Source organism: Anolis sagrei, chromosome 2 (genome assembly GCF_037176765.1).
Source record: "Anolis sagrei isolate rAnoSag1 chromosome 2, rAnoSag1.mat, whole genome shotgun sequence".
Taxonomy (NCBI): domain Eukaryota; kingdom Metazoa; phylum Chordata; class Lepidosauria; order Squamata; family Dactyloidae; genus Anolis; species Anolis sagrei.
In genome coordinates this window covers 60983244-60998209 of record NC_090022.1, presented here as the reverse complement: position 1 = coordinate 60998209, position 14966 = coordinate 60983244, and the positions used below count along the sequence as shown (strand labels likewise).

Genomic DNA, 14966 nt, shown 5'->3' with positions numbered 1-14966 from the left:
AACTAGGTTTAACTCTGCTTAGCTTCCAAGATGCTTCTCTTGACATTACCTCCTGCTGAAAGTTAACTATCAACATCTTTTCTCTTCTGCAGAGATGAAGTAATTATGAAGGTGGCCTACATTAAGAGAGGGTCATACAAAAACTGTCTGAAAACTTTAGCAAATAAATCCAACTGATTTTCAGAGAGGTCTGGGGCAAGGGCAGGCTGGGTGCTAGATCGGTAGTCCTACAAGGTCCTGGAGGATTTTTTGAATGCAGAAACTCTCAAGCTGGTAGACACAGTTTTTCCCAGCTCTTACATGCTACAAGTAACTAGCTACATGATGTATGCATGAACTGAGATCAATGAAACCAATCTGTATTTTGAATATACAAAAAGTTTAATTGTATACTTTCAACCCCCTCTTTTCTTCCTTTTCTCTCCCATCCTGTCTGCTTATTACTCTTATCTTATTCTTAGTATGCATACTGTGTTGTACCGTGTTTTATATTATCCCTGTAAAACTAATAAAAATTAAATTAAAAAAAAGTTTCATTGTTACTTTCATTGAATCCTCTAGACACCATTGAATGGTTAGGAGCTTTTCGCAGCCTGATTCAAAGACTGTGTGGAACCTCTGGTGAAGTTTTGGCAGTACACCCTTGGGATAAAATTATTTGCACACATCAGGATTTTGACATTACAGTTATAATAGAACATGTCCAAAGTTGACATAACATATTATTATCAACTCCATCTCTCTACCCCTTTTCAGATGATTCTGCCAATTATTTGCTTCCTGCTTTACATAGCTTCTCTTAGTGAAATTTATATTTTTTGTTTAATAAAGGTGTGTATCCTCTGACCTGACTGTGTCCAGCAAAATATAGCCTGAACTATCATTGTTTAGTGCTTTTTTTAGTCAAGGATTTTGACTTCCTGAACACATGACTCTCTTACACACTGCCCTGTTTTTAATTTCCCTGTTTTATAAACTGCTGGGAGTTGTGATACAGTAACATCTGGAAGTGAAGTATGAATTTAGATACAAACCTTGTGGATATTACATCTGACTTTAAATTTTCATTTAACTTTTCCCCAACCTCAGAGCTACAAGTGCTGTTGGGCTGCAATTCCCATTATCCCCAATTTGCATGGCAGATAATAAACTGTGATGGGAGTTGTCATTCAATAACATCTGGGAACCCAAACTGGGTAAAGACTAAAGAGCATCAACCATTATATTAAAAATGTAATTGGCCCCCTGTATCAATGAATCCTCCATCCATGGATTAAATGGCCTTCTGAAAACAACCATAAGGCAGGTGTGGCCATCAATGAAAATAGATTGACATCCCTGTCAGAAGTGGATGATCTGCTTCAGAGGATTTAGCAGACCTCCAGAGAAAAGGCATTGGGCACCAAGTTTCTTGTGGAAATTATTCAACCAATGGAAAAATTATATTGGATTTTGGCCTATTGTGAGGTATAACAGGATGGAAAGCACATAAGCAACACCACAGGATTCAGCCCTGTACTATGGAATTATGTCTGTTAAGAAAGCTAGATCATAGGTTTATTCCTAAGGAGAAAGGAATACAATCAGTCTCTGAGTTTCAAGCATTCCGCTTACAAATTACTCATAGTTAAGAATGAGGGTGGGAAATTCACTCCTGGAAGAGTTATCATGGGGAAAAGGTGTCTCCTGTAAAGCTGTTTCACCAATCCTTGTTTCCACAACAAGCAAGTATTTCAAAATTATTACAGGGACAGAAGGTGAAGTGAACTCTATCCAAAACTTATATAGAAGTTTCACTTTAAAAAGTACCCATTCCAAATTACATACAAATTCAACTTTAAGAACAAAACAACATAACCTATCTTGTTTGTAACTTGAGGACTGCCTGTACAATCTTTAGCCAACTAGAAGAGGCAACTCTTCACAAAGTTTAATAACTTCAGGGGAAAGAAAGGTTATAAGAACAAGAAAATGTGTTGAACCTACAAATACCTACAGGAAAGTAGCATATACAAGAAACTTTCAATATCACAAACTTGCATTATCACAAAGGACAAGAAGGACAAAGATACAAAAATTGATTACTTGATATAACAGAAAAGCTTTCTATTTTTCTCTAGAATTACTTGCATGTTGAAAGACTACATTAGGTTAAAGTGGATATCAATGCCAAGAACTAATGGATTTGTCCTAAACAGAGCTGGCTATCAAAGACAGAACACAGATAGGAGAATGAGAACCAGAGAGTGACTGCTGTTGACACATTAGCTCAACGCATGTCACTGTTCTACTGGTCTGGCTGCCCTCAACTTAAACTCCATTATAAAAACACTAAATGCAATTTTACAATTTCTTTCTACAGAAATAGCAACAGCAACCTCACTCTTTATCTCGGTTGAGAAGTCTGCATTAAAGCAATTACTGAAGATCCATTCTCCTTCCACAATCAAACACATGCCATTCTGACAACACTGCTGATATCCACAGGTGGCTCCTCTTTCACTTGGTGAAACCACTTTGATGGTTTTACAGTCAAAATATAAGATTGCAACTTAAATACGCAATGTTGTATATAAGTAATCTGTTATGCCAAAGATAACAGCATTTAAAGCACACTCTTCACTGCTACACTTCAACAGAGGGAAAGGCATACAAAACTTGAAGAAGAACAGAAAAAGAACGGCTATTATTCCATTTTAGAATTCAGAATTGTATACCACACCCATATTTTAACATTATGGAAATCAATCCTTTACATCAAGACAGAGAATTTAGATTCAAAGGAAAAGTTGTGAATGAAACAGATTTGGAATATTATTTCTTAAGGACCTATAGAGGTAAGTTATTTATTTTTTGAGCATTTGAAGATGTTACACAATTTTGAAATGAATATATTGAGAACTAGACAAATAATAAATTACTTTTAATTAAACAACTAATCTGTTGATGTTGACTGAACATGTAGTGATTGGGAAGAGCTGATATGTGTTGGTAATATGGTAGGGTTTTGCCAATTTAAGACTTGTTAAACTTGTTGAAACTGTTAATGGATTAAAAATGCAATCTAAAACTGAAAATTATTCTCAAGAAACAAATTTGTATTAGGGTCTGGGATAAATTGTAATTTTGAGGAGTTTAGAAACCATCTATTAATTCTGGACAGATGAAGCAAATCCTGCACCATAAAGTCAACATTAGCATTTGAATTAACTATGAAGGAATGTTTGAGCAGAGAATTAATTCATGCAAACATGATAACTTAAATTAGAATAGATGTCATTCAAAATCTCAATACATCAAAGATGAGAATAATATACAAATTATCCACCAATACTCTAACTGATTACAATTGTTCTTTCAGAAAAGTTTAGATAATTTACAATGTGTTTGTTTTATTAAAGTGTTTAAATATAGGATGCTTCATTTTCAAGTGATTTAAGGAAAGACAGGTATATTGCAAGCTGTTTTTTATTTCTATTCATTTTCTCTTTATGAACTGACGTGTTATTTACACAGATTTCTCAGCTTGATAAATAAAGATGTCAGGATTACAATGATTTATTCTAAATCTTATAATGGGAATTATAAAAAGGTTCACTACATTCTAAATAGAAGAAGGGAATTACAAATCAATATTTTATAGCATTTTTGTATTGAATTTAGTCTGAATTCCTTTACTCACTGACTGAAAAGTAAGTCTGACTAAATTTGATTACAAGATATGTAGACTACAATTTTCTTACATTATTTTTAAGATACTGTGAATAAATAGAATATGTGATAATGGATTTTTAAAAGTGTAAATCTAATTTGATTTTAAATCAGTTAACAACTTTACAATGAGCGAGAAAAACTAAAAGAATGAAGGAAAATCTACACTGCTGGAGATATGTTTGGACAAAAAAAGCAGATACCCATCATTTGCCAGATTCATATTATAGTATGACTCAAAGACACACTGGTAAAATCACTGTTTCTTAGGGATACAGTGCTAGGCACTTGCATAAACATTCTCACATGACAAGAAAATGAACATGTAAATTTAGTCTTATGGTCAAGCCTTGAATAAAAGGGAAAAGATCTGGGCTGCTCAGTGAAATACTAATATTTATTGTGTTGTTGAAGGCTTTCATGACCTGAATCATTGGGCTGCTGTGAGCTTTCTGGGCTGTACGGCCATGGCCTGTACGGCTGAGTGCTTCTGGAATATGGCCATACAGCCCAGAAAAACTCACAGCAGCCCACTAATATTTATTACTCTTGTTAGTTGTTATACCAGTAGCAGCAGCACCACCATTTTTACACTCTAAAGAGGCCAGAACATTTATTTTCAGATACTGTTTCTGACCCCTTTGTCTTTTCCCTAACTAGCAATTCTTTCATATCATCTCATTCTCAAAAATGCCAATAATGAGAACCATGATTTCCTGTTAGTCAGTGAATTAGGTTTATGGAGAGAGAGGTATAACGGAAGGGACATTAAGGACAGACTGATACAAATTACATTAGGAGGAACTTAACACTGTTTAACAATATAAGTTTAAAGGGAATACAGTTTGAAGAATATACTGAAGCTGATGGGAAATTTTAACTGGCTCCTTCTGCCGCACACATTATTTTAGCAGCAACATTTCTCAAGCTTTCAATTAAAAAAATATAAACATTCAGGTTTATACTCACAATTAGCATTTCTGTACAGAAGAAAAGGTTCATGCAGTTGAAATTCTAAATCTTTGTTTACAGGCTCAACCAAGTTGTGCATGTTCAATCGATTCACAATTGTAAACCCATGGTAAGGTGAAGCAGACCTATTATTTCAGGGAAAAACAGAACAGCATAAACAGGATACTACAGATAACCATCTGTTTTCAGGAAATCAAAGTGATAATGATTTAGTAGAATTCGGTTTAATGACAAAAAAATTAATCACTCTCCCTTATTCTGCCTTTTTTGAGGCCTCCAAGGGGGTAGATGCACAATTAGATGAAAATCTGAACAGCATCCTGCTCCATTAATTGTTACTTAAGGGCTTGAAAAAGAATACACAGGTTAGGAATTTGAGCAAGAAATGGTGCAATGTCTCCGTTTCCCTGATGGTTTTCAATTCCCACCTCATGTTCAAGGGTCTTGCAATCAAGACAGAAAGAACTCTTTTGCCTGCAGAAGGGCACCATTGGAACCAAGCCAAGGTCTCTAATAGTATCTCTGCACAAAATAGTATCACAAAAACAGTCTACTATGTAATGCAATAAAGTTTTTGCCAACCAAGGAGTTCTTAGGAGCTTAAGAATACTGTCAAGCAAGCAAGTCCATTATTTTAAGAAAATTTAAGCACTAAAAAGACATTTTATTGTTTTATGTATTTGAGGCCCAAAGTAAGAGGTCATTTCAAAACATCATTTTATATTCATTTTAAGCATATATTACAACAGATGGGCTAACAGCCTGAGCTAGCATGTCAAATATAATTAAAACTCAGCGAATTAATGATTAAAGCACTAAAGGTCTGGAAATAGCATGCTTAAAAGCCCAAGGCACTGCAACAGTGAAAATAAGAAGAGTGACATTTGAGAATTTGACTTATTTTCTCTAGACCTCTGAGAAGACGTTGAAGAAAAATGATGTACTGTTAATATATGGACTTCTAGCATTAAAATGTGAATTCTATAACTATGCAAACTAGATACAATAGAAAATTTTCACTTGATAACAAAAGGACAGCAAAGAGAGAACTATCCCAACCTTCCTAGTGACATAATCCAAAGCACTTTCATGTCAAAACTAAAGATGTCTAGGAAGATTGTACACCTGAATCTTAGAGCTCAGATAGGTTCATTTAGAAAGATAAAAAGGATAGGTTCTGTATATTTGTTCTTAGGTTTAATGTGTATGTAAGTTGGAACAGGTACTTTTTAGAGTGTAACTCCAGCCATATAAGTGTGTGGAGATGTATGTGCATATACATACATACATACATACATACATACATACATACATATGCTTTGGATAGCATAGGGAAGGGTTGACATTCCTGTGGTGCTTGTTTTGCTGTCTGTGCAGCTGTTCAGAAGATTTCACCTCACTTTCTGTCCCTGTGATCATTAGATCTTGAATAATTTAGCTTGTTGTGGAAACAAGGATTGGTGAGAAAGCTTCAGTGGAGACACCTTCGACCCATGATAACTCTTTCAGGAGTGACTGTCCCTTCCAAGGAGTAGATTTCTCTCACTTTCTGTTGTCCCACCCCCATTTGTAATTATTAATTATTTGCATGTCAGGGTATTTATAACTCAAATTTTGCCTGTATACTATAACACAGTGAGCTCTTGGTATCCACCAGAGTTTGATTTTAGGATTTCTGGGGGGGGGGGGGGGGGGGGAGTTGTTTGCCTGAAAATATAAAAGACTCCAAGTAACCAGCATAGTGATTTATAATTCAATATAAATATTTATTATTTATTTACTTTACTTATATACTGCTGTTCTCAGCCCGAAGGCGACTCACAGCGGTTCACAACAAATAAGAACAGCAAAAATTCAATGCTACTGTGTAAAAACAGTTAACAACCTAACATATTACATAATTAATAAACAATTACTACAATATGTCAGAATACTTTTCTGAAAGCTTGCCAGATTTACCATTTAGAACATCAGCAGTCATGTTATGAAACAGCTCTATCAATTTCACCAGTGAAGCTATGTACATTGTAACTTTGGCGAGCCGATGAAGGGTAATTATAATCCCAAACAGCGTTACTTTGAATACCCTATTTACTTGAATTTAATGCTCCCCTTTTTTGGCTAAACTACCTCACCAAAATTAGGGTGCGCATTAGATTTGCGTAATACGATAATCTTAACCAGATTGTACTTCATAAGCAAGTGGATAGCCATCTAATGTATTTGTAATGTTGTGCCTTGTTTTGTTTGAAATAGCATCAAACCAGAGACAATATGACTGCATAATTAATGCCATTGTTTTTAATCTATTGTGTATTTATGGTTTTATATTGTTGTTATATTGTGATATTTGCAGCATCGAATTGTTGCCAGTGTTAGCCACTCTGAGTCCCCAGCTCGGGGGTTGAGAAGGGCGGGGTAGAAATTTGTAAATAAAATAAATAAAATACACATTACAGAAACTGATGCAATACAGGGGCCACTGAGTGACCTTGGGCAAATTACATTCTCAGGAATAACAAACCTATTCTGAAAAAATATTGCCAAGAAACCCCCATGCTAGGTTTGTCTTAGGGTCACCTTATGTTAGAAATTACTGGAAGGCCAGGAAGCAGATTTTTAAAAAAGAACAAAATGTGCTAAAAACATACAAGGAGTTATTTTCCGACTCTATCTTGTATTCTCCTCCGTAAATCAGAATATAACTTTTTGTATGTTTTTGCATACTTTGCACTTCTTTTACCTGCTCCTGAATAGGGAAGCAACAATGTACCTGCTACCTCTATTTTCCCCTTTCTCATAGGGAGGTAAATGTGATTCTTCCCCTCCCTATTTCAGAAAAGGCACATATCAACTTTTCTCTCCTATATAGGTTTTAAACATATTTATATGTAACACCTTTGATAGATTTTTCTCTTTCCCCAAATTGACATCATAATCTGCATCACTCGATCTGACTTGGATTTTAATTAGTTCAGTCCAGGCAAGTTGTAGTTTATTTCCCTTTTCTAGAGAAAGAATCAGGACCATCTACAGTTTACATGTGCAGTCTCTTGTTTTCTGGTCACACCTGGTTGATCTGGGCTTTCCGAAGTCTCTCCAGCCAACTGCATAGTATCTCTCAATTATTTTTACAGGTTTTACATACAAGTTACAACTACTACTGGTGATTTATCTTTCTCCCCTTCTCATTTTTGTCTGATCAAGTCCAGAGGACCATGAACTTTCCTTCCATACAATACTGTATTTCTTCAGTCCTAAGTAGTACATTTTTTCATATATAAACATCTCTAAAAATGGGGTGCATCTTAGAATCGCAGGGGTACCTTATGTATTTTTGCTGCTGCTGCTGGTGGTACTGAAATTAGGTGTGTCTTACAATCAATGGCATCTTATTTGCATTTCATATTTTTGTCTTGAACATATCTGGATGATTTCTCTTTAGACACCACAGGGGAAACTGAAGCTGCCAGTTCTCTGAGCGACTTTAAACTGTCATCCAGTTTTTACTTCTTAATGAGTTACCAGAAGTCCTGCTCTCTGAAAGGTTGATCGGCTCCTGGTAGATCAATCCTTTCATTTCTCTTCTCAGTGTTGCCAACAGAACTAAGACCCCCTGGTTCACATTGATTCCCACATTCTGACTTAATATGCAAACATTGCTCTGCATAGTAGCAGATAGTTACACATATTGTGCTACATGTTTTGCAAAATTACAATCAGACCCAAAACAGGAATACGTGAATGAACAGTAAGATCCCAGGTTCCTGCCAATCTTTCTATCTCATATTTATTCTTGTTATGGCACTAGAAAACTAGTCCATCCTTCCACTATGTTTTCCAGTATGCCATTCTGGCTGACAAGATGAAATTGAGTTACACATAGTTGAGCTTCTGTGTCTTTTACAGCCAACATTTTGTCCCTTTAATTCTGCTTTTTATTCAAAATCCCCACTCTTCTGAATCTAGTGATACAACCATAGAGCACTTGGCCAGCTCAGAATGTAACATGATAGCTGCCTCACTGAGGCCTTCTGTCTCCCTGGTAACCAGCCTAGTCAGTGATCTGTCTTGCTTAGTGTTTAATTACCTGCCTGCCCCTTCAGACTGGACTTTTCATGCGCAGATCTCTTGCTCATGATTCGGGGTAGATTCTGCCTGCTTGAGATAGGGAAGTTAAAATGTATGTCTCTCACATCCTCACATTCATAGCACTTCTTGGTGTCCTGTGGGCTAGCTTTAGAATTCCTTGCTGCCAAAGGCTTTTATCTCTGGCACTTTGGTATTAGAGAACTGACAGGTTCTGTGGGCCTCTATCTCAAAAAAGGGTTCTTTTTGTGTGTCTTATGCCAATGGTTTCTTTCCCTCTTCTGTCCTCAAAAGTATGAATGGATCCTATATTTTAGACTGTTCGCCCTAATTTAGTGTCAGTCCTGCACCAACCACTCAAGAGCTCTGTTTGGCTTTCTCTTAACCACACAGGCCCACTGCTTGATACCAAATAAATGTGACAAATGCCTTAACCTAGGCTCTAAGAATCCTGCCATTCACCCTTCCCTTGTTTCCCCAATTTTCTCTTGCTTTATTGTGTGGACTTGTGGCTGTGTTGATTCTTTGTTTTGGTATATGTGGCCTGACTCTAATTTAGGCTTACAGGGAGACAGAGACAAGTTTATCTGATACACAAGAACAGCTTTATTAAAGTAGAAAAGTATAGTAACCTGTAAAAAAATCTATTTTAAACACCTTTAAAACACAGGTAGTTTCCCCGTTTTTAAAAATAAAAAATTCTGTCAAAATCCATTCAAAACCCTAGGCCGACTTCAAACCCTGTCAGAGCCAGTTCAAATCCCTGCCTCAATCTCATAGAGGCAAGCCTTGCTTTTAGATACATTCAAGCCCCACTTCACAGCATTCCTGTGCAATGCTTGGTGGCATTCACACCAAGTCTGCCAAACACCAACTTCATAATTGTTAATAGCAAACACAAAATGCTTGTGAAAGATCCGGTTATAACATTAATGCAGATGCAGAATCACCACTATTTGTAACTGTGCATGTACCAATCCCATGGAAAGTGTAAGTTTTCTGCACAGGCAGTAAAAATGCTTTGATACCTTGCATGAGGGCTAGCATGAATACGATCCTGCACTCTGATTGGTAGTAACTATCTTTAGAATTCAAAACTGTTGTGAAGATTTTTATCTTCGAGAAAGTTTGTGTTTCTCCAAAGAAATCCCAGATTTTTTTTAGGACTACATATAAGGAAAACATAACATTAAGGTTTCAAAGTGCATCAACAAAAGAAGGGATGCTTTAATTCAAACACATAAATACATATATTAATTTATAGTTCACAATGTTTTAAGGTAGATATGAGGAAAGATTTGAGCTTACCTTTTATATACAAATAAAGTACCTTCTATGTCAGTCTTCTCCTATAATGAACAAGAAAAAACAGCAACATTAATTCAAATACTAGATTTGTATAGCATTCTTCGGTTTCATATTTTTGCTGATATTCTGACTGTATGACAATTAATTGTTACTATCTGTTTGAATGAAAAAAGAGAACAGTTATGGTTCAGTTCTCCAATGCACCATGCTGATAAATAAGCATTTAAATTATGCACACCAACCAGCACTGGTTGATGCTGATTGGTCTGGTCAGTTTAGCTTTCCGTGGTGTGTTAATAACCTTATAATTTTGCTCTGACAGTCCTGTTAAAGTAATACTAAAAAAATTAAAGTCTAATTATTTTTTCTATCTTGTGTCTTTTGCAGACATATTACAAAAAGAGATTAAACGGTCTTTATTAGCATAAGTCATTATAAATTAGTGACAAATGGGATTAATAAGGCAGACCTGTTTTTCCTTTATGTCAGCCATCTGTATTTTAAAACTTTTTCTTTAGCTGCCATATAACACATAAAAGATTGTGCCTCTGAGCGATAAATTTTCACATTAACCAAAGTCTGACAAAGAGGTTAGCATGTATGTTTGAAAAGTCAAGTTTTAAAAATAGAAAAGTGAACACAGTATCTTCTTGAAATGTACATGAGTGGGTAGAGGGGAAAGGCAAGATTTTAAAAATAAGGCTTACAAATATGAAGTGTACAACTGAAAACTTGATTTTGCAGACTGCTTCTCTGCTAGATGTAAACATGCAGAGCAACTTACAATTCAAATGTATTCAAATGGAGTAAACTAATCTCAATCTAGTTCAGATCACTAGAGACTAGAAGAAACAAGAACATCAAGGAACAAGACAAGAGTACCACTACACACAAGACAAAATGGGTTTCACTGAACTTCAGGAGCCAGAAGTGACAGCAGCTATCCTAGGGAACAGAACCCTAGAAGTTGGGCTAAGCAGCAGAATAGTTCTAGCCCTCATAATCTCGGTGCACATTTCAAGTCACAAGGAAACACTGATTCAACAGAGAATCTCACACATGGAACAAGTCCTTCAGGTATCCTGGTGCTGGGTTATTTTAGAAGGAAACAGTGTATTTATCTGTCTCAGTTACATACTCTTTGAGGGACAAGACAAAACTGCCATGTAATGAAGTTTATGACTCATATAATGCAGCTAAACTGAATTATAGAAGTCTACACTAACCTTATTTTGCAGTTTCAGTGTAGATGGGGCCAAAGTTAAAAGCCTAAAACATGTTGTTCAGACAGACACTTCCCAATAATTTTGATTAATTCTCTTTTATGCATCTATTTTCTTTATTCCTGAATTAATATTGCTTGTTTAGGCCAGCAATGTGAACATTAGACAGGAATACAACATTTTTGTCTTCTTGTAGCGCATAAGCAGCATGCAAATAAATGTTGGGGGAAGTATCAGGACTAGTGCAGGTTATGGTGTTTTATCCATGACCACTAGAAATGATGGGACACCACCTTCTGAGTTGGTCCTAACATGATGAACAGAAAGAAGAGATAGCTGTATCCTAAGGATGTAAAAAGTCTATGAAATCTACCTGGAAACACTAATAATCTTCTGCTTGACTATTACATTGCTTCTTGTTTTTCTCTGTACTTTAGAGCAAACATTTTTGCATGCAGAGGTTATAGCACACTATTAAATCTTCCTTTGTAACGAAAGGTATCCAAAGAGCAGGAGATAGTATTTGTTTCTTTTGTGGGGAGTTGTAACACATAGCATCACACTTCTATGGGGGGTCCTGGAACCAAACCTAAACAGATACTTCTGTTGGGGTCCTAGAACCAAACCTAAGCTCTCTTGCACTCCTTCTAAAACTGTGGTCTCTTCTTGGTTCAATGTTGGGTGCAACAAAAAAAATTGCAACAGTAAAAGGTTTCTGAACACTATCTATTTACACAAATCAGTTAGGAACAACATGAAGTGTTTACTTCCCAGAAAACACTCCAGAAAACAAATCAGCCTATTTAGCAAGTCTTGCAAATGTTGATTTATTACCAGTAAATGTGTGATTTTTATACCTATTTAATGTACCTATATACCCAGGATCATGTAAAAATTTCTCAAGTGGAAAAGGGTTGCAGGAAGAAAAAGTATAAGAAGCCCTGATCTACTGTACACCTATTGGATCTCAGGGGAAAGATAATAATAATGATGATAATAATATTTTTATTTGATAGCCACCTCTCCTCATGGCTGAAAGCAGGTACAACACAGCTAAAACACACTACTATAAAATACATACATCGTCTGGATTACTGTAATGCACTCTACGTGGGGCTGCCTCTGAAGAGGGCTCAGAAACTTCATCTGGTCCACAGAGCTGCAGACATGTTGTTCACTGGGGCTAGCTACAGGAAGCAGACAATCCTATTGTTTAAACAGCTCCACTGGCTGCCAGTCTGTTACCAGATAGAATTCGAAGTGCTGGTTATGACCTTTAAAGTCTTAGACATGTGATTCCCAACCTGTGGCCTGTGGACCACCAGTGGTCTGAAAGAACTAAACTATGGTTCACAGCCTCACTGTTACTACACCATTGCAACAAGAGTGACTGGTCTTGGAAAACTCTCTTATAGTGCTGAGGCTTATTAAATATGGTTTTCTGTGGGTGAGCAGATGGTGACTACTGGATGGCATATGTTCTGTATCAGAAACTAGAGTTGATGTGATCCATCCAATGCAATTTTCTGAATAAGCATCCCAAATAACCAAACCAGATGTAATATTGACCAAAAACGGATTCATAACCCTTCTGGTACTAATGTTGGTGCATGGTCGCTGGTCGAAAAAAAAAAAGGTGTGGAACGACTGCCCTAGACAGTTCAAGTCCAGGCTATTTGGTCAACCACATCCACTTGTATGAGCCTACCCGGGCGAAGTCCTTCTCTTGGTCCTACCGCCATCTCAAGTTAAGTTATTGGGAATGAGAGAGTGGGCCTTCCTTCTCGGTAGCTGCCCTGCGACTCTGAAACTCCCTGCCCAGGGAAGCAAGAATGGCCCCCTCCTGCTACCCTTCAGGTGGCATGCTAAAACCTTTTTATTCAGGCAGGCATTTAAAGAAGAAGGTTTTAAAGATTATCAGGGACCACTGTGATTTTATATGTTTTAAATGATGTTTAATCCTGTTTTAATACGTGTATATTTTAACGCTTTTAGTTGTGAGCCACTTTGAGTCTCCGTATGGAGAGAAAAAAGCAGGATATAAATAAACAGACTTTTAAAGATGAAGGTGTCCAAGAACTAGTCAGGGGGTTCTGTGCTTTTGAACTGTTTTGATGGATTTTAACTGCGATTTTTTTCAAATGCTGCTGATGTTTAATTCTATTGAATGCTTGCAATCTTGTTTATTTTAAATGGTATATTAATGTTTTTAGGTCAAGCTGCCTTGAGTCCCCTTTGGGGAGATAAAGTGGGGTATAAATAAATATATTGCAGGTTCAAATCTGGAGAGCGGCGTGAGCACCTTGCTGTTCGCCCCAGCTTCCACCAACCTAACAGTTTGAAAACATGTGAATGTGAGAAGATAAATAAGTACTGCTCCAGTGGTAAGGTAGTGGCGCATCTTCCAGTCATGCCAGCCACATGACCTTGGAAGTGTCTACGAACAACGGTGGTTGTTTGGCTTAGAAATGGAGATGTGTTGGACATGACTGGACTTAATGTCAGGGGAAAACCTTTAACCTAAATAAATATAAATCAAACTACAAGAAAGGAGATTCCACCTGAACATTGGGATGAACTTCCTGACTGTGAGAGCTGTTCAGGGGGGGACCTCTCTGCCCCGGAGTGTGGTGGAGGCTCCTTCTATGGAGGCCTTTAAACAGAGGCTGGATGGCCATCTGTCGGGGGTGCTTTGAACGCAATTGTCCTGCTTCTTGTCAGGGGGCTGGATTGGATGGCCCACGAAGTCTCTTCCAACTCTATGATTCAATAATAATAATACCCTAAAATATTTACATTGAAAAACACGGCCACAAAATATCTGTATTACAATTCACGGTGCAAGAGTGATAAACATACAATAGAAATAGAAGGTGAATATAAAACTCACAAGACAAGGAGCAAACAGGAGCTACTAGCGCAGGCCTGGGCCAACTTGGGCCTTCTAGGTGTTTTGGACTCCAACTCCCACCATTCCTAACAGCCTCAGGCCCTTTCCTTTTCCCCCTCAGCCGCTTATGGTGGGAGTTGGAGTCCAAAACACTTGGAAGGCCCAAGTTGGCCCAGGCCTGCGCTAAGAGCAGCAGCAGCAGCTTCTGTGGGAACTCCGAAAGGTGGGCGTGTTTCTGCGAATGGCCGCCAAAGGGGCCGGGGCCCTTCTCCTTCCCTCCCAGCGAGCGGGGCCCCGTGGACTCACCCACTCGTTGTCCTTGGGGCTGAAGCGGTAGAGGGCCACCTGGCCGGTCACGTCGGCGATGCTGGTGATGTAGGGGTCGTGCTGCTTTAAGGCCGCCAGGCTCATCTCCTGCCCCGCTTGACTCAGAGACGCCATCTTGGATCCGGGACCTCGGCCGCGGCGGGGAAGGGAAGGAGGGGAGGCCCAGGGAGCGTCACCCGCACTGGTCCGTCCCTCTCTAGCCGCCGGTCGGAAACCGCCTTCGCCCGGCTTTGCGTTCCACTCTGCTGCGCCTCTCTAACCCGTCCTTGGTGTTTCTCTCAACTGAACTAATTCCAGAAGGGAATGGGCAACGCCGGGAAAGAAACCCAAATGAATGTATTTCCGCAGCTCTGACTGCTATTTAACGATTGCCGCGACGGAAACTGTTTCACCTAGAAATACATTTCCGGCTCTTCAGTGTTTGGGGTGGCACGTGATGGAGTTTT

The 14966-nt window shown here is 37.9% G+C and overlaps 1 protein-coding gene across 2 annotated transcripts in view; it reads right to left on the bottom strand.

Moving 5' to 3' along the window:
- Positions 1-14681, bottom strand: part of DCP1A (decapping mRNA 1A) — a 38572-nt gene extending 23891 nt beyond the window's left edge. Inside the window, exons 1-3 of one of the 2 annotated variants that reach the window (XM_060766031.2) lie at positions 14500-14681; positions 10081-10121; positions 4681-4808 (exon numbers count right to left, since the gene is read on the bottom strand). In XM_060766031.2, coding sequence (XP_060622014.1) covers positions 4681-4808; positions 10081-10121; positions 14500-14634 — 304 coding nt within the window. In that variant the 5' untranslated portion in view covers positions 14635-14681. The remainder of the gene's footprint in view (positions 1-4680; positions 4809-10080; positions 10122-14499) is intronic. The other variant, XM_060766032.2, reaches the window with a different exon arrangement.
- Positions 14682-14966: the final 285 nt, after the last annotated feature.